Source organism: Chionomys nivalis, chromosome X (assembly GCF_950005125.1).
Source record: "Chionomys nivalis chromosome X, mChiNiv1.1, whole genome shotgun sequence".
NCBI lineage: Eukaryota > Metazoa > Chordata > Mammalia > Rodentia > Cricetidae > Chionomys > Chionomys nivalis.
Window position 1 is genome coordinate 1189659 of NC_080112.1, and position 17926 is coordinate 1207584.

General features: G+C 44.3%; 2 protein-coding genes across 2 annotated transcripts; both read left to right on the forward strand.

The window, feature by feature from the left end:
• Positions 1–175: 175 nt before the first annotated feature.
• Ubl4a (ubiquitin like 4A) lies at positions 176–3006 on the forward strand. The gene is made up of 4 exons (XM_057759695.1): positions 176–322; positions 485–590; positions 841–1049; positions 1165–3006. Exons 1-4 carry the CDS (start codon positions 275–277, stop codon positions 1273–1275), a joined length of 474 nt encoding a protein of 157 aa, XP_057615678.1. The 5' UTR covers positions 176–274; the 3' UTR covers positions 1276–3006.
• Positions 3007–12283: 9277 nt separating this feature from the next.
• Positions 12284–13541, forward strand: Lage3 (L antigen family member 3). Its single transcript, XM_057760303.1, has 3 exons — positions 12284–12525; positions 12791–12919; positions 13227–13541. Exons 1-3 carry the CDS (start codon positions 12326–12328, stop codon positions 13339–13341), a joined length of 444 nt encoding a protein of 147 aa, XP_057616286.1. The 5' UTR covers positions 12284–12325; the 3' UTR covers positions 13342–13541.
• The last annotated feature ends 4385 nt before the right edge of the window (positions 13542–17926 follow it).

The following is a 17926-nucleotide window of genomic DNA, read 5'->3' on the forward strand; positions in this document are numbered from 1 at the left end:
TCCTCGCTTCGGTCCCAGGGGGCGGGATACCCCCACTTCCCCGCACCAAAACCACTGAAGGCTTGTAGGCCGAGGTGGGGGGCAGGGAGGCAGACTCTACCCCAGGCTCCGGCAGGCGCCAAGGCCCGGAGGCGGGACTGAAGAACATGGGCGGGAGCCAAGCGGCGGGCGCGCCCCTTTCACGGCTTCCGGCGGGCGGTTCCGGGGCGGCGGCGCGCGCGGCAGGGAACCGTTGGGGTTTGCATTGGCCCTAGTGGTCGCGGCTGTGGACACCATGCAGCTGACCGTGAAGGCGCTCCAGGGCCGGGAGTGCAGCCTACAGGTAAGGTCACCCCTGCAGGCTGCTGCACTCACACACTCTTGCCGCTGGGGGCCAATGGCGGGCGGGGGAGGTCGGGAGAGCGGACCCTAGGAGGGGGCACAAGGGCTTCGTCACCCAGGGAATTCGGGCTAAACCCTTTCCTCTCCACCTCGGCCCGGTCAGGTGCCGGAGGACGAGCTAGTGTCTACACTGAAGCACCTGGTCTCGGATAAGCTGAACGTCCCTGTGCGCCAGCAACGTCTGCTGTTCAAGGGCAAGGCCCTAGCAGGTAACTAGGGAAAGAAACCATCCAGGGACCCCCACAGGAAGTTGGAAACAGGGGGACGGGATGTACAAGCCAGTTTAATGAATTAGGGCACTGCCTGCCATTGGACCTCAGAAAAGTAATTGAGCCACCACCACCCCACCACCCCATAGCCAGATGCTGCAGTGCTTCACTCTGGCTGGCTGTGGCAAGATTGCTCTCTGGCCACCCCCACAGCAGTGAGGAGGGAACCCCACCAATCTCTCTTTGGCAGATGAGAAACGACTGTCAGATTACAACATCGGACCCAATTCTAAGCTCAACCTAGTCGTTAAACCTTTGGAGAAGGTGCTACTAGAAGAAGGGTCTGCCCACAGACTGGTCGACTCCCCACCCCTACCCCTCTGGCAGCTGATCTCCAAAGTCCTGGCCCGTCACTTCAGTGTAGCAGATGCCAGCAGGGTCCTGGAACAACTACAGAGGGTGAGGAGAGTAATGCTGGACCTCCAATCTTAATGCTTCTAGCCCCAGCCCCTCCTGTTCTAGCATACTCCTTGCAACTGGCACTCCCTGAACCCACCTGCTCTTCTCTCCTCAGGATTATGACAGGTCCCTGAGCCGACTAACACTGGATGACATCGAACGTTTGGCCAGCCGCTTTCTACACCCTGAAGTAACTGAGGCTATGGAAAGAGGGTTCTCCAAATAGCATTCTGGGATTGGGGGGAGAAATTCCAGGTCAGGCCACAGCTGCATGTTGCATTAAATGTGTTCTCATGTCGCAGTTTGGCTCATAGTGATAATAATAGCTGGTATGTACCCAGCTCTTGCTAGGTGCTAGGCACTACTCAGAGTACTAGGCCTGAATTCTCTTCTGCCTCCCACAGGACAGTTGAGGCTGCACTGTAGAGACACCTAGCAATGGCTTGGGACAGCCAGAGTCCAAGTCTAGCCAGTCTTAGAAGTGCCTCTGTAGGAGAAAGAGTGTGCTGTTTTGAGGGATGGGCCTTACCATTCCCATTTAGCCCATCAGCATACACCCTCAACTCCCTCAGGAAGCCGCTAGTCCCTGTCACTTGCCCTCTAGTGTATCTGGCATAGCCCTTGGCAAATCTCCATAGGAAGCCAAGTGGTAGCCATCCAGGGCCCCTCTGCTGCAGCAGCCAGTGTGCTTTTGATGTATGACACAATTAGGGGCTGGAGGATCAGAAAGATACCCCAGCTCCGATGTATGACTTGAGTCAAGTTTCCGTGCCACTTTGGTCCCCAACCATTGAATCTGTTCAATGATGGCCACTCATGTGACCTGAATAAGTTTCCTTCCCCCTTTGCCAGCTCAAGGTGGGAGTCTGCTCTCATCACCTGCAGTTCCACCTTGTGTTCAGTAAGCAAACTGAAGCCAAGCATGGGCCACAGATGGAGTATCCTTGACCTTTCGTGACATAGCTCTTCTTGGGGCCACCCTATCTGCTTGGCTCCTCCTGGAAGTGGGTCTCATCCATGAGGGACAGCAGGTGACTCAGCAAGGCATTGTCACAACTAGGACTCTGCGTTGGTCTCCTCACAACATGAGACAGATGCTTCCTCTGCCACCTGTGTACAGGGGCTTTTACTTTGCACACCTTCATTGCTTAAGAAGAAACTCAGGGTGCTGAGGAGGAAATAGAGATGTAAGCTGAAGACAGTGATTCTTCTTTTCAGTGTACCTATGCTTGGGTGCTAAAGGTCATGTAAGTACTAGCTCCTTTGAGGGGGACCCCCTGGGAGCAGTTGAGGCTAGAAGATAGCCACTTTCAGGACATGACTCCTGCCCCTCCTCTCTTGCCAAGGAAGCCACTCTGAATGTTGTCGGGGCTACACTTGCCTTTCTTGCCCAAGGGCCTCCTGCGACAAATCTTGAGTCCCCATAATGGAATGATAAACTAAAGTGAGGCCTGAGGGGATGAGCAACTGATAGACCCTGGTCCTCCCTAAGACTTGGGATATCACATCAGGGACCTGCTTGTGAGCACATATATGGACTGGCAGCTCAGATAATAAGCTTACCAATATCCTTGTTCACTTTGAGTCAGGGAACGTGTTTGGAAAATTAAATAACACTAAAGGTGCATGTGAGACTTTTCACCAAAATGAACTCTATTAATAAACTAGGCTGCTTTTGGTTTCCAATAATTGGTTTAACAACACAGGAAACATGCTGGCTTATAAAACTGAAAAAGCCCAGGAGTGCTGGCAGTGGATGAACAATTTCACCAGCTTTTTTCCTGCCTCCCTCTGAATGCTCCAGGATCTACTTCATCCTTACCACTACTTCCAAGGATCAAAGGGTGGCAGCCTGCAGCTTCATCAAAACCCTTCATTCTCTGCCAGTGAGGAGCACTTTCTCTCTGTAGCATAGCTTTTGTCTCAGATGCCCCAGCAAATAAATGCTGTCTCTTATTGGTCAGAACTGAATCCTGTGTAATTACTTGGGCTAGGCATATGGGAAAAGGAGCTGTTGATTATCTGTTAACAGCTACTCAGCCGGTCTTGGTCTACTTTCCTGGGCACATGTGAGCTGTACCAGCTGTCCCTCATTCTGGTGGATGCAGATGGCAACTGTCCACTACAGGAAATAACTAAACCAGAAAGAGCTTGACTTCCTTGGAGATAGTAGAGGAGGAAGGGATGAGGACTCAAGACAAGGAGTGTTTTCTGAGACTTGCATCCAAAGACTCTTCAAGTTTCTAAAGGTAGAAACAAACCATAGACGTGTTCATGAGTCTCTTGAGCCAGTGTTCCTCAATTCAGAGCACCAGAAGTCTTTAAAATGGTCACCTTAGCCAGAGATGAGACAGTGGTGTTTAGATGAGTACAACTGGCAGGTTTTGCTGTGTAGCTACCTATAAAGCAAGAAAACAGAGGGTTCCTCGGGAATCAGGCTATGCCTGAAACAGAAAATTCACAAGTGTAGGAAGGGGTCCAATTGACAACTGATTGCCTTGGGAGGCTGGGATGGCTATATGTGGGAAGTCAGGGACAGGAGATAAGATTGGACATAGACATTGAAGAGCCCTCAAAGGGGGCCCTATAATGAAAAAGCTGATCCAGAAAAGTAGGAAGATTCCTTTCGATAGTCAACTATTGTATTTCTATGCCGAGCACTTCCCGTTTCATTCTCTTCTGACTGCCAAATGTAGGAAGTAGATGAGCAATAACTTGAACCCAGGTCTAGCTTTATTCTTTGGGCTCATGTAAACATACTGCTGTAGCCAGGAATTTTCTTTTTTTTTTTTTTTTTTTTTTGGTTTTTCGAGACAGGGTTTCTCTGTGGTTTTGGAGCCTGTCCTGGAACTAGCTCTTGTAGACCAGACTGGTCTCGAACTCACAGAGATCCGCCTGCCTCTGCCTCCCAAGTGCTAGGATTAAAGGCGTGCGCCACCACCGCCCGGCCAGGAATTTTCTTAACACAGAGAATCTTAGATACTGGAAGGATGATTGAGGTGGCTGACCTGAGAAAGGAGCTAAGGAAGAAAGGAGAGATCTCAAATTCAAGGAGCCAGCTTCACTAACCAGAGGAGTTTAGAAGGGAGCCCGAGGTAAAGGTATAGATTGACAGGAGGTGGTCACAAGTGCAAGTCAAGGGCAGGCCTCCAGAAGAGAGAGACCATCAGTGCTGCCACTACAGGGACAAGATGGAGCCTCTCTCTGGAGTTCTTAATATGTAAGTTATTGCCACTGTATGACAGGCCAAGGAGTCCTCAGGAACCTCTCATTCCACAAGATGTGTGTACAAAGGAATGGAGATAAATAGGTAATGTTTGTTAGGTCTCGAATCCAGAACAAATGGCTGAGATGCCTACTGAACATATCAAAGCAGACACAGCCACCAGGTTCTCCCTACCTATTCCAGGATCCTCCTGGCTGGCATTCCCCATCCCCTATGCTCAACATCTACAGCCCAGGAGGCTAGGCTGCTCTTCTATAAATAATCCAACCATTTTAGTTGCCTGACCTTTTTGTCTGGCCCTTACCTTCCTGGCTTCTTGGTCCCTTTCCACTCCACACTATCCTCACGTGGGTCAGGGTCACATCCACTCTGGACTCCCCCAGATGTTCCTGCCTCTGGCTATGCTCTCCCACATGTCTGCAATACACTTTCTCCTCCACTGCACCTAGGAGCAGTCATGTTCATTTCCTTTCCTTTTCCTTTTATTTCTTTTTTCATTCAGTATTAAGCCTTGGGGAGCTCTGTCAGGGCAAGGATGTCAGATAAGAGAAAGGAAGACAAGAGATGACAAATGCTGCTTGGATAAGCAATAGGAAGGGGGCCATAAGAGGAGGCTGGGAACTTGGTGAAAATAGAGTGACTGCAGGATGCAGACGTTCCCTTTGCCCTAAATTTGGTATGGCCCTCCATGTACCAGCAGACTCTAAACTTTTGGGGCCCTCATTAGGGATTGGAACATTAGCCATAGGCACTGTGCCCTGCTGAGCCGCACACTTACACCCAAGTGGCAATAATCCGCTCCCTGCTCCCTGCTCAATACAAGTTCCTGAGAACCCTTCCTGACTCTCAGATTGGGGCCCTGGTCCTGGGTATGAGATGTGATCACTATCACACCAGAGATAGCAGCAGAAATGAAGGTCCCGGCTCAGTTGGTCTCCCAAAGACAGAAATGTTCAGAAAGCTGGGATGAGATATTTGGTGGGCCAGCAGGAGTGGCAGACTCAGGAGCTCAGCTTTTATGGTGAGCCTCATTGAGTTGGATATTCACAGGGGATAGATTAATTAATGGGACAGTTTTTGGTGTGAACTTGTGATTTCTTTCATGTCTATATGAACATGGCAAAGCCAAACAACCACATCTTTTTTTTTTTTTTTTTTTTTTTTTTTGGTTTTTCGAGACAGGGTTTCTCTGTGGCTTTTTTTTTTTTTTTTTTTTTGGAGCCTGTCCTGGAACTAGCTCTGTAGACCAGGCTGGTCTCGAACTCACAGAGATCCACCTGCCTCTGCCTCCCAAGTGCTGGGATTAAAGGCGTGCGCCACCACCGCCTGGCTCAAACAACCACATCTTAGAACAGTTTGAGCATCCTTCATCCAACTGAACCTTTCAGAAAAGAGCCATGAAAGTTTGGGACATTCCCTCATGCCTCCTTCCTGTTACAATAACTTTGTTCTAGCAACTCAGTATACTCTAGGCCCACCTTATAAACTTTCTTGCCCTTGACTAAGGCTCAGCCTTTTACTAGAGAATGGTATTTATTTGTTTCTCTGTTTATTGAATGGTATTTAGAGAACTAAGATCTGTGTGAAAGATGTGGTCACTATTTCTAGACTCCTATAATAGACAAGCCTTAGAAATATATATACCCATATATATTAAGAAATCACAAGTTCAAGTTGGGCAGTGGTGGCCCATGCCTTTAATCCCAGCACTTGGGAGGCAGAAGCAGGCAGATCTTTGTGAGTTCGAGGCCAGCCTGGTTTACAAAGGCTAGTTCTGGGACAGGCTCCAAAGCTACAGAAATAAGGAGAAGGAGAAGGAGAAGGAGAAGGAGAAGGAGAAGGAGAAGGAGAAGGAGAAGGAGAAGAAGAAGAAGAAGAAGAAGAAGAAGAAGAAGAAGAAGAAGAAGAAGAAGAAGAAGAAGAAGAAGAAGAAGAAGAAGAAGAAATCACAAGTTCATGCTGAAACCTTCAGCCATAGTTTTGTGTCACAGTTCTTTCACACCTTCCTCATTCCACAGTGAAAATTCTAGCTTCTGACAGCATCGATATATTTACTCATTTGTCCTACCAGATAAATTCTATCTTAACATATACCCAAAATAGCTTCACACTTACCTCATCCAGACCATTATCCACATTAAATATGCTAAGAAGGAAGCCAGTTATCTTTGTGCACAAGAGAGTATGGTAGTAGAATTATATATAAAGGGCACTGAATTAGCTGGATGTGGTGGTGCATACCTGTAGTCCCAGCTACTCAAGTAACTCTAAGGTCATTTCAGTTCAGGACACAGAGACCAATTGACCAACAATTGATTCTTTACCAAAAAAAAATTTAAAACATGGAAAAGGGGGCCAGGTGGTGGTGGTGCACACCTTTAATTCCAGTACTCAGGAGGTAGAGGCAGGTGGATCTCTGAGCTCGAGGCCAGCCTGGTCTATAGAGCGAGTTCCAGGACAGGCTCCAAAGGTACACAGAGAAATCCTGTCTTGTAAAAAATGTAAAAGAGACAGTAAGGTGACTCAGCAGGTAAAAGCCTTTGCTGCACAAGCCTGGAGAGCAGCTATCTCAATTCCCTATAGAAAAGCAGTTTAAGTAGTTTCTGGTTTAGCCTTCCTGAAAATTTTACCACAGTAATTATGTGTACCTGCATGTGTGTTAAATTCCTGCTCTGCTTTTTCTTTTCTTTTCTTTTTTGTCTTCTACTTCCTTGTTTCATGAGACAGGAAGACTACCAAGTACTCTCTATATAGCCCAATCTAGCCTCAAACTCATGGCAATCCTCCTGCTTCAGCCTCTCAAGTACTTGAATCACAGAAGTGCTATTATGTCCAGTTTTGGTTTGTCTGCTTATTTTTGTATTTTTGGTGGTAATACAGATTGATCCCAGAGCCTTGTACACTCTAGGAAAGAATTTAACCAATGAAACATATCCTCAGCTTTTTTCCCATTTAAAAACTAATGTTACAAGCCAGGCATGGTGGTGCATGCCTTTACTCACAGCACTCAGGAGGCAGAGATAGGTGGTTCTCTGTGAGTTTGAGGCCAGTTTGGTCTACATAGTTCCAGGATGGCTAAGAATATATTGAGAGACTCCATCTCAAAAACAAACAAAAACAAAAAATAAAAATTAAATAATCTTTTAGGTTACCCTACAAAGTAATTGATTTCATCATAGCATCTTCATTTTTAAAATTTCTTTTTAATTTTCCCCCTTTCATTTAAAATACATTCTTGCCAGGCAGTGGTGGTGCATACCTTTAATCCCAGCACTTGGGAGACAGAAGCAGGCAGATGTCTGTGAGTTCAAGGCCAGCCTGGTCTACAAGAGCGAGTTCCAGGACAAGCTCCAAAGCTAAACAAAGAAACCCTGTCACAAAAATAAAAAAAGAAGATAAAAATAGATTATTTTTTCAAACGAATATCCTGATTACACTTTCCCCTCTCCTTCTACCCCCTTTCTATCTCTCTTTAGAAAAGAACAGGCTTCTGAAAGATAACAACAAAACATAACAAAATAAAATATAACAAGATAAAAGCCATCACATCAAAGTTGGACAAGGCAAACTAACAGAAGGAAAAGAGCCCCAAGAGAAGGCATAAAAATCAGAAACCCACTCATTCACACACTCATGAGTTTCATAAAATACTAAAATATAAAATACTCTATTATGTATTTTAATATTTAAATACTATAAAATACTATATTATGAAAGCTATAATATACATACACAGAGGACCTGGTTCAGACCCTGTGCTTACTGCTTCAGTCTTTGAGTTCATATGAGCTTTGATCAGTTATTTTAGAGGTTCTTGTTTTCTTGGTGTCCTCCATCCCCTCTGGTTCTTACACTCTTTCCACCTCCCCATTTCCATGGTGCTCCCTGAGACATTCAATTTAGAGCTGTGTGCTCTGTGCTCTCTCTCTCTCTCCCTCTCTTCATCCCTCTCCTTCTCCTTTTTCTCCTCTCTGTGGTAATATGTGGCTGTATGTAGGTCTCTGTTCCTATCTGCTACCAGAGAAGCTTCTTTGAGAGTAACTGAATAAGACACTGATCTATGAGCATAGCAGAATACCATTAGGAGTCATTTTATCTCTATTTTTATACCAGTTTGTATCTAGTTTTACCCTAGGTTTCTGGGATATCTAGTCTCTGTTTCTTGCTCACCCGAGCAGTGTTGGGTATGGGTTCTATTGTTGATATTTTGAGTTATGAGGGATGATCAAAGAAAGAGGTCCCTCCAAGATATAATCCAGCTCTGAGGCAGCAGGAAGAAATAGTCTCTGACAGGCTGAACCCCAAAGAGCCATGCAGAAGCATATTTATTGTTACACAAAAGTTTTTTGGGCAAAACAAGTTCTAATCTATATGTTTTGTGAAGCAAAAACATCACACCCCTGCAACTTTAGTCTTTACTGTGCACTGTTTGAAATACTCAATAATGCATGACATTCCAGGTTTGACAGGACCATACAGTGACTAAAGTCATGCAAAAGCTGTAAAGGTCCTTCATAAAAACAACTGTATAGAAAACAAAAAAAAAAATCACTGTTTTCTATAACAATTTTTTCAAGGTACTTCAAGAAAGCAACTATTTCATTTTAATGTTTACCCTAGATACAATAGCTAGTAGTGACTCTGCTAGATTAACTACTATATTCCAGTTCATGGAGTAAGCCTTAAGTCAAATCAGACATTGGTTGATTACTCCCACAAGCTTTGAGCCACCATTGCCCTAGCATATTTTTCAGGAAAGCATTGTAGATCAAAGAGTTTGGTTTTTCGAGACAGGGTTTCTCTGTGGCTTTGGAGCCTTACCTGGAACTAGCTCTTGTAGACAAAGTTAACCTCCAACTCACAGAGATCCATCTGCCTCTGCCTCCTGAGTGCTGGGATTAAAGGCGTGCGCCACCATGCCATTAAAGGCCTGCTTCTCCTTTTAAAAGCCTGTAGAGTACCTTCCTGTACCAAATACACTAGAACATAGGGGTGAAGGTTCTATGTAGGCACCAGCTTGTCCTATCCACGTTCAATAAGTTCTGTGGTCTTGTCTCGAGCAATGGGACTTTACTATTACTTTGAGGAAAGCAATCTATTATCTTGGCAACAATCTGGGTTGTTTGGGGGTCTCCATGGAACCCCTTGACCAACAACACAATTGGATGTAACCCAGTTGTGGTACTAGAAGTGTCATTTGGTGACAAGAGATGGCCAGTTGGGACTGCGTCTCCCTCATTATTTGGAGACTTTATTAGGATCACCTTCATATATTTTAGCATTTATCATTTAAGTGTTTCTCAGCCATTTGAGTTTCCTCTATTGAGAATTCTCTGTTTAGACCTATACCCCATTTTTTTTTGTTTTGTTTTGTTTTGTTTTTCGAGACAGGGTTTCTCTGTGGTTTTGGAGCCTGTCCTGGAACTAGCTCTTATAGACCAGGCTGGTCTCGAACTCACAGAGATCCACCTGCCTCTGCCTCCCGAGTGCTGGGATTAAAGGCGTGCGCCACCAGCGCCCGGCTCCTATACCCCATATTATTTGATTTTTGTTATCAAGTTTCTTTAATTCTTTTTTTTTTTTTTTTTTTTTTTTTTTTTTTTTTTTTTTTTTTTGGTTTTTCGAGACAGGGTTTCTCTGTGGTTTTGGAGCTTGTCCCGGAACTAGCTGGAGTTATAGGTGGTTGAGTCTCCTGATATGGATGCTAGGGATAAATAGAACCTGGGTCCTCAGCAAAAGCAACAAGCACTCTTAACTGCTGAACAATTTCTTCTGCACCCCCAACCTGTGTGTACACATGGGCATGAGTGTCATGGCATGTATGTAGAGACTGGATGAAACAACTTTCAGTAGTTCCTTCTCTCCTTGAATCATGGGGATTCTGGAGATCTAACTCAGGTTGACAAGCTTAGCAATGAATACCTTTACTTGCTCAGGCATCTTGCTGGGCCTTTTTTTCTTTTTTTTTTTTTTGTTTTTCGAGACAGGGTTTCTCTGTGGTTTTGGAGCCTGTCCTGGAACTAGCTCTTGTAGACCAGGCTGGTCTCGAACTCACAGAGATCCACCTGCCTCTGCCTCCCAAGTGCTGGGATTAAAGGCGTGCGCCACCACCGCCCGGCATCTTTAATTCTTTACGTATTTTGGATATTAGTTCTCTATTGAATGTGGAGTTGGCAAAAGCCTTTTTCCATTCTGTAGGCTGCTGCTTTGTCTGAATGATGATATCTTTTGCCTTACAGAAGCTTTTCAGTTTCATTAGGTCCCATTTATTAACTGCTGATCTTAATGCTTGCAAGATTGGTGTTCTATTCAGAAAGTCTTCTCCTACGTCAGTAAGGTCAAGGCTATTCCCTACTTTCTCTTCTATCAGGTTCCGTGCCTTTGGTTTTATGATCTTTGATCCACTTGGAGTTGAGTTTTGTGCAGGGTGCATCTATTATCATTCTTCTACATGCAGACATTCAGTTTGACCAGCACCATTTGTTGAAAATGCTGTCTTGTTTTCCAATGTGTATTTCTGGCTTCTTTATCAAAAAAGAGGTGTCCATAGGTATGTGGATTTATATGGGTCTTCAATTCAATTCCCCTAACCAATGTGTCTGTTTTTATGCCAATACCATGCTGCTTTTAATACTGTAGCTTTGTAGTACAACTTGAAATTAGGAATGGTGCGACCTCCAGAAGTTTTTTTTTTTGTTTTTGTTTGTTTGTTTGTTGTTCAGAATTGTTTTATCTGTCTTGCTTTTTGTTTTCTTTTGGTTTTCATTTTGGGGGTTTGTTGTTGTCGTAGTTGTATAAGTTTAATTTGGACGTACAGCTTACCCAGTCAGTTACATCTTATCAATTTTAGAAGAGGCAAGAAGATTAGAAGGAATATTTTAGTCTCTAGTTTTTAGCTGTGGTCCTGAGACCTAGAGTATAATCCTAATCTGTAGAAGACAAAACCAAGTTTTAACAGTTTTAACATCCTTGTGAATTCCTGGGAATTTTTCTAGTGCCTGATTTCTCACTAACCCCATAATGGCTCCTTCTTTCAATGTATCTCTTTCCTTGTTCTCCCTCTGTGTCCTTCACCCAACTCAATCTTTCTGATCATTCATATTCTCCTCCCTACTCCCCTTCTCACCTCACTATTCCCCTATTACACCCCTACCTCCCCACGCCCCACCTCCCACCCCCGCTGCCACTACCAAAGAGATCTTGTCTACTTCCCCTTCCAGGGGGGAATCCATGTATGTCTCTCTTAGGGTTCTCGTTGTTTCCTGGGATTGTGGCCTGAAGGCTGGTTATCCTTTATTTTATTTTATTTTATTTTATCCACTTATGAGTGTGTGTGTATACCATGCTTGTTTATCTGTCTATCTGTGTCTGGGTTACCTCACTCAGGATGAGAGCCGCTATCCTAAATGCTGGAATTTCAGGCAGGCAACATCCCACTAGGCCAATTTTTCTGGTTTATAGTATTTTCTTGCTATTTTTGATTGCTTTGTTTTGGTTTGGGTAAATATCACCTTAGATCCTTTTTTTCTTCTTTCTTTTCTTCTTTTTCCTTTTTCCTTCCTTCCTTCCTTCCTTCCTTCCTTCCTTCCTTCCTTCCTTCCTTCCTTCCTTCCTTCCCTCCTTCCTTCTTTTCTTTTTAATTGGTTTTTCGAGATAGGGTTTCTCTGTGTAATCCTGGCTATCCCGGAATTTGCTCTGTAGACTAGGCTGGCCTCAAATTCACAGAGATCCACCCCCTACTGCCTCTCAGTGCTAGGACTAAAGGCGTGTGCTACGTGCGACTCCTTAGATCGCTTTTAAGAAACTGAAAGGAAAGCTAGGCGTGGTACGGCACTTTGGAGGCAGACGCAGACCAGATCAACATCTTAGAGATCCGGGCAGAGGTCTCCAGGTGGGACTGACCCAATTTAGCAACTTTATCGCCCGGCCATTCGCGCAGGTGCATGTGGGGATTGGCAGCCTGAACGAGGGCGGAGCTTCCGGAGGATAAGGCGGGCTCTGGGTTGCAGCAGTGGCGGAGGATGGGTTGGAAAGTGGAGCAGCAGTAGACATGCAGGGAGCACAAAGAGAGTTAGGCCACACTGCACGTGGCGCGGATTCGCTGACTAGCTGCTGCTGTCCTGGCGATGCAGGCACAGTGGCAGTTATTCCCAGTGGAGCTCACCCTGTTGCACGAGCACCGGAAGTCTCCGGTTCGAGCAAAAGCACCATGCCTTTAACCCAAAGGCCGGGGATCCGACATCACAGATTGTATCCTACCGACAGAGACAACTGGGCCATCTTCTGGATGCTTGAGGCTGGGAAAGGGGTAGTCGGGGGCGGGGGTGTGATTGAGGTATGTTAACCATGGGCGGTCTGGGCATGAGAAGAGAACAAAGGGTGGAGGGAAATGAGCAGGAATTGCCCAAGTAATGTGAAAGATGTAGTCTGGGGAGCTTAAACCGGATGAAATGTTTTTAGAGGTGCAAGGAGGCAAAATTGATTCAAGATTGTGCCTTTCCTGACTCTCCATCAGTGCTCTTACAGTGCCTTTCCCGACCTCTTTGGAGGCAGAAATTGCCTGTGGGTCCCTAGCTCCTGATGCCGAACCGCACCAAGGACTGTTGGGGAAGGAGCTTAAAGTGAGCGGCTGCGTGCTGGAAGTGTAAGTGCTGAAATAGTCTGGCACTCTGAGTAGGTGACTGGGCTGTTCTCCACCCAAGACTGCACTTCCTTAGAGATGGCACACTAGGGTGACTTCTAAGGAGAGGCTTGGTGCACTGGACCAGTCTTTATCTGCAAGATATGAGGGGAGATCAAGAAAGGGAAGGAAGCAGAGGCAGATTTCTATGAATTCCAAACCAGTCAGAGCTACATTGTGAGATTCTCTCTTTCCAACAAAAAAAAAAGGAAAGAAAGATAGGAATTATGATTTTGAACTTAATAACAATATTATTTTTCCTCTCTCTTAGACACTGGATCTCAGAAGACTCTCGCCTCCTCCGAATTTCCATCATGAACTTTCTTGACCAGCTTTCCCTAGTGGTGAACACCATACAGCGCTTTGGGCCCCCAGTTTCTCGTTAAGCCTGGCTAGGAGAAGGCGCTCAGGTTTGACCTTATGTCCGGTCCCTCCTAAGCAGTACAAGCAAGAGATTCCAAAAACAGTAGCTGCTACTTAAATGTGAGGCCTAATATTTTTTGCCTGACTTGGTCTTCAGGTACTTAGGGGCCACTTGTTTAGTCTGGTGCTTAAATGTTTGTTGCTGAAGAAAATAAAGCTGTGCTTCTAATCTGTATTTGAGTTTATTTTCAGCCTCTAGATTTTCTTTGACTTTTTCCTTGTGTCAGAGGAGAGACTCTGGAATTCAGGTATTTGTTAGTACGAGATAGCAGTATTCACCTAAAGTATGTGGTCTTTGATTCAATCCCAACACTGAAAGTAGATGAAGACAATTTCAGAAATAAAGGAAAAGTAACACTACATGCACGCTCTCATGCAAGGCGCACTAGTGCCTCCACTTTGGGAAACTTTTGGTGTCAGAATTTTATCAGTATAATAAATGTGTAGCAATATCATGAGGCCCCTCTTCTGAAGAGATGTTGGCAGTTAATGGCTGCTGGGGAAAGGGAGTTGTTTTTCTTCAGTAGTGTAACCACTGTTAAATTGCTCATACTCCTGTAAATAACCCAACACCCATGACTATGCAAGCAACCCTAATTAAACTTAGTAGGGCACTAAAGACAGACATAAAAACGGAGATGTAGTTGTTAGGAAGAAAGGGTTCAATGAGGATGAGAGGAGGACAAGAGGATAATACGGGATAATATAATGTACTTAAAATACTTTATAAACATGTATGAAATTGTCAAAAATTACTTTTTAAAAACAGACTATCATTATGTAGCAGTGGCAGTCCTGGGACTTGCTCTGTAGACCAGGGTGGCCTCAGACGCACAGAGCTCTTTCTGCCTTTGCTGGGATTAAAGGTGTGTACCTCCACCACCTAGCTTTAAGGTTTATTTTTATTGGGACTGTAGAGATGGCTCAGTAGTTAAGGACACTGGCTTTTCTTCCAGAGATCCTCCGTTTGATCTGCAGCATGCACATGGACTCAAACTGTTTTTATGTCCAGTCCCAGAGCATCCAATGATCCCTTCTGGCCTCTGTGGTCACTTTATTCATGTGGTACACAGACATACAAGCAGGCAAAACACCTATACACATAAAATGAAAAGTTTTTTAAAGCACTCACATGAAAACATTATGACCTGAATTTAAGTCCTGAATCCCACAAAGTAACAGGAAAGAACCAACTCCTAAAAGTTGTCCTCTGACCTTGGGGAGAGCTTGCACATGTGTGTACACATACACACTAAATAAATATAATTTTCAGTGAATAGCAATAATAGAATGCAAACTTTTTGCAAGTTTAGCATTGTAGTTCTTCCTAAGTATTTTTTCACCTAAAGTGAATTTTCCCTTTCTAGTCAATTTGTTGTTTTTATTTTTATTTATTTATTTTTGTTTTGTTTTGTTTTTCGAGACAGGGTTTCTCTGTAGCTTTGGCGCCTGTCCCAGAACTAGCTCTTGTAGACCAGGCCGGCCTCGAACTCCCAGAGATCCACCTGCCTCTGCCTCCCAAGTGCTGAGATTAAAGGCGTGCGCCACCACCGCCCGGCATTGTTTTTATTTTTTGAGACAGAGTCTCATTGCTTAGGCTGGCCTCAAACTCCATAGCTGCTTTTTGTTTTGTTTTTCAAGACAGGGTTTCTCTATAGCTTTGGAGCCTGTCCTGAAACTTGCTTACTAGACCAGACTGGCCTCAAACTCACAGAGATCCACCTACTTCTGCCTCCCAGGTGCTGGGATTTTTTTTTTGTTTTTGTTTTTCTTTTTTTTTTTAATATTTATTTATTTATTATGTATACAATATTCTGTGTGTATGCCTGCAGGCCAGAAGAGGGCACCAGACCTCCTTACAGATGGTTGTGAGCCACCATGTAGTTGCTGGGAATTGAACTCAGGACCTTTGGTCAGTGCTCTTAACCTCTGAGCCATCTCTCCAGCCCCCTGTTTTTGTTTTTCGAGACAGGGTTTCTCAGTAGCTTTGGAGCCTGTCCTGGAACCTCTTGTAGATCAGGCTGGCCTCGAACTCAGAGATCTGCCTGCCTCTGCCTCCTGAGTGCTAGGGTTAAAGGTGTGAAACACCACTACCCAGCACATAAAAACAATTTTAAGCATTGTAGAAAAGGCACATATATGATGCAATTTAATATAATTGTTGAATACTTAAAATTTCATTCATTCATGGGCAGTGGCAGTACACGCCTTTAATCCTAGCACTTGGGAGGCAAAGGCAGGAGAATCTCTTGAGTTTGAGGCCAGCCTGGTTTACAGAGCAAGTTTCAGGACAGCCAGAACTACACAGAGAAACCTGTCTTGAAAAACAAACAAAAAAAAGTTTGAACAAATCATTATTCTTGGTTAATTTTTGAGCTATCAGTAAGATTTCTTTGAATGTTCTTGACATACCCTAGTGAATTGCACTACTGAAAATGAGTCTCTACTCACCAGATAGATACTTGTTTCCCAAATCCTTAGCACTGCTGATATTTCCCCTCCTAAACCAAATACCAATATACTCCCTCACAAAAAAAATAACTTTGTTTATGTAAGAACAAATAACCCAGAAACAGAGCTTAGGTTTTGTAGCTTCTCCACCTATCAAGGAAAAGTGCCTGACAACTGGCATTTGGGGATACACATTAATCCCCTATAAAACATATGTCTTGCAACTTGGCTACATTCAGCCTAGTGGTTCATCTGTAGATGCCATGAGATTTTCACTATAGGTTATCATGTTTCTTAGAATAAAGGCAGTTGTGCCTCTTCCTTTCTATTCTGAATGACTATTTCCTTCTGAGTTGAGTTTTTCTGCTTCTTTGTATCCCTTGGAAAGCAACTGAGTCTTTGTATGTTACTTTGAGGGTGTGCTGCATGGAGCTGAATCTTTCTGTGTATAGAAGTAGGTTTTCATCACTACTAAGGCATGACTCTTCTGACCCTGACCCTGCCTCACAAAGGAGGAGGGAGCTACTAGTCCCTGTCTTGTTTTCAGTGCTAGGCAGTTAAGACAGGGGCAGATCATTTTCCCAGGTCTCAGTCTCTTTCCTCACACACCTGTGCTCCTGTGTCCTGTGTAATATTCAACTAGAACCCACTGGGTGCATCTAGGGTTCTGTCCCTCTGCTTGCCTTTTCTTCACTATTCTGCCCTGAATTCAAAAGCCATTCCAAGTTCCTATTCAGAGTCTCATCTGTTAAGCTTGGTGTCAGTTATTGATCTGATGGGCTCTGGTATTAGTGTTCTCTCTTATTTCTTTTTCTTAATCTTTATTTTAGAGACAGGGGCTGGAGAGATGAATGTAAGTCCCTATTGCTGAAGACACCATGTTTAAGATACAAGATTTAATTAAAAAAAAAAAATTGTCTGTGTGCGTGCTACGTTTGAGTTCATGCATGTGAATGCACGTGCCCCTGGAGACCAGAAGAAGGCATCAGATCCTCTGGAACTGCAGCTGAGTTCACTGCTGTGGATGCCAGGAACTAAACTCAAGTCCTCTGGAAAAGCAGCATATGTACCCTTAGTGGCTGGGCCATCTCTTCAGTCTCCCAAACAAGGCACTTACAATATTTTTAATTGATTCTTTGAGAATTTCATACAATGTACTGTAATCATTTTACCCCCACCCCTCCCGTAACTCCTCCCAGATTTACCACTGCTTCTTTAACCCCCTCCCCAACTGTGTCCTCTTTTTAAATATAACCATCAAGTTCAATTTGTGCTGCCCATGTATTTCTGGGTGTGGGACCATTCACTGGAGCATGGTTGATCTATAAAAAACCACACCCTTAAAGAAAACTGATTTTCCCTTCCCTAGAAGCCATACACTATTAATAGCTCCCCAGTTATAGGTGGGAGCTCATGGACTGCTTCCCCTTAATATTAAACTGTTGGCTACCTTGATCTTGTACAGGTCTTATGAGGCAGCTACAGCTGCAAAACAAGACTTTAACCTTTTAGCGAAAAAAAAAAAAAAAAGAATCCCATAAGCCAGGTGTGGTTTTCATATTGTTTTTTGATAGTTCATATGGCCCATGCTGGCCTAGAGTTTAGCGTATAGCTGAGGCTGTGCTTGAATTCCTGCTGCCACCTCCAAACTACCAGGAGCAAGCTACCCTGATTTATTTATTTATTTTGGTTTTCCAAGACAGGGTTTCTCTGTGTAACAGTCCTAGCTGTCCTGGAACTCACTCTGTAGACCAGGCCTGCCTCTGCTTCCCAAGTGCTGGGATTAAAGGTGTGAACCACCACTGCCCAGCTTTTATTTGATTTTTCTCATGTGTATGTATGTATATGCATGATCCAGTATCTATGGAACACCTGTTGCATATGTGTGGAGGCCTGGGGTTGATGTTGAGTTTTTTCTATCACTCTCCACCTTATTCTATAAAGCAAGGTTTTTCAGTTGAACCCAGAGCTTGTCTATATGACTAGCAAGGCTTGTCCCAGGATACCTACCCTCATTTCTGCTTTCTGAGTGCTGTAATTACTGTCTTAACTCCAGTCCTCAAGTTTATGTGACACTGAACTATTTCCTCAGTCCCA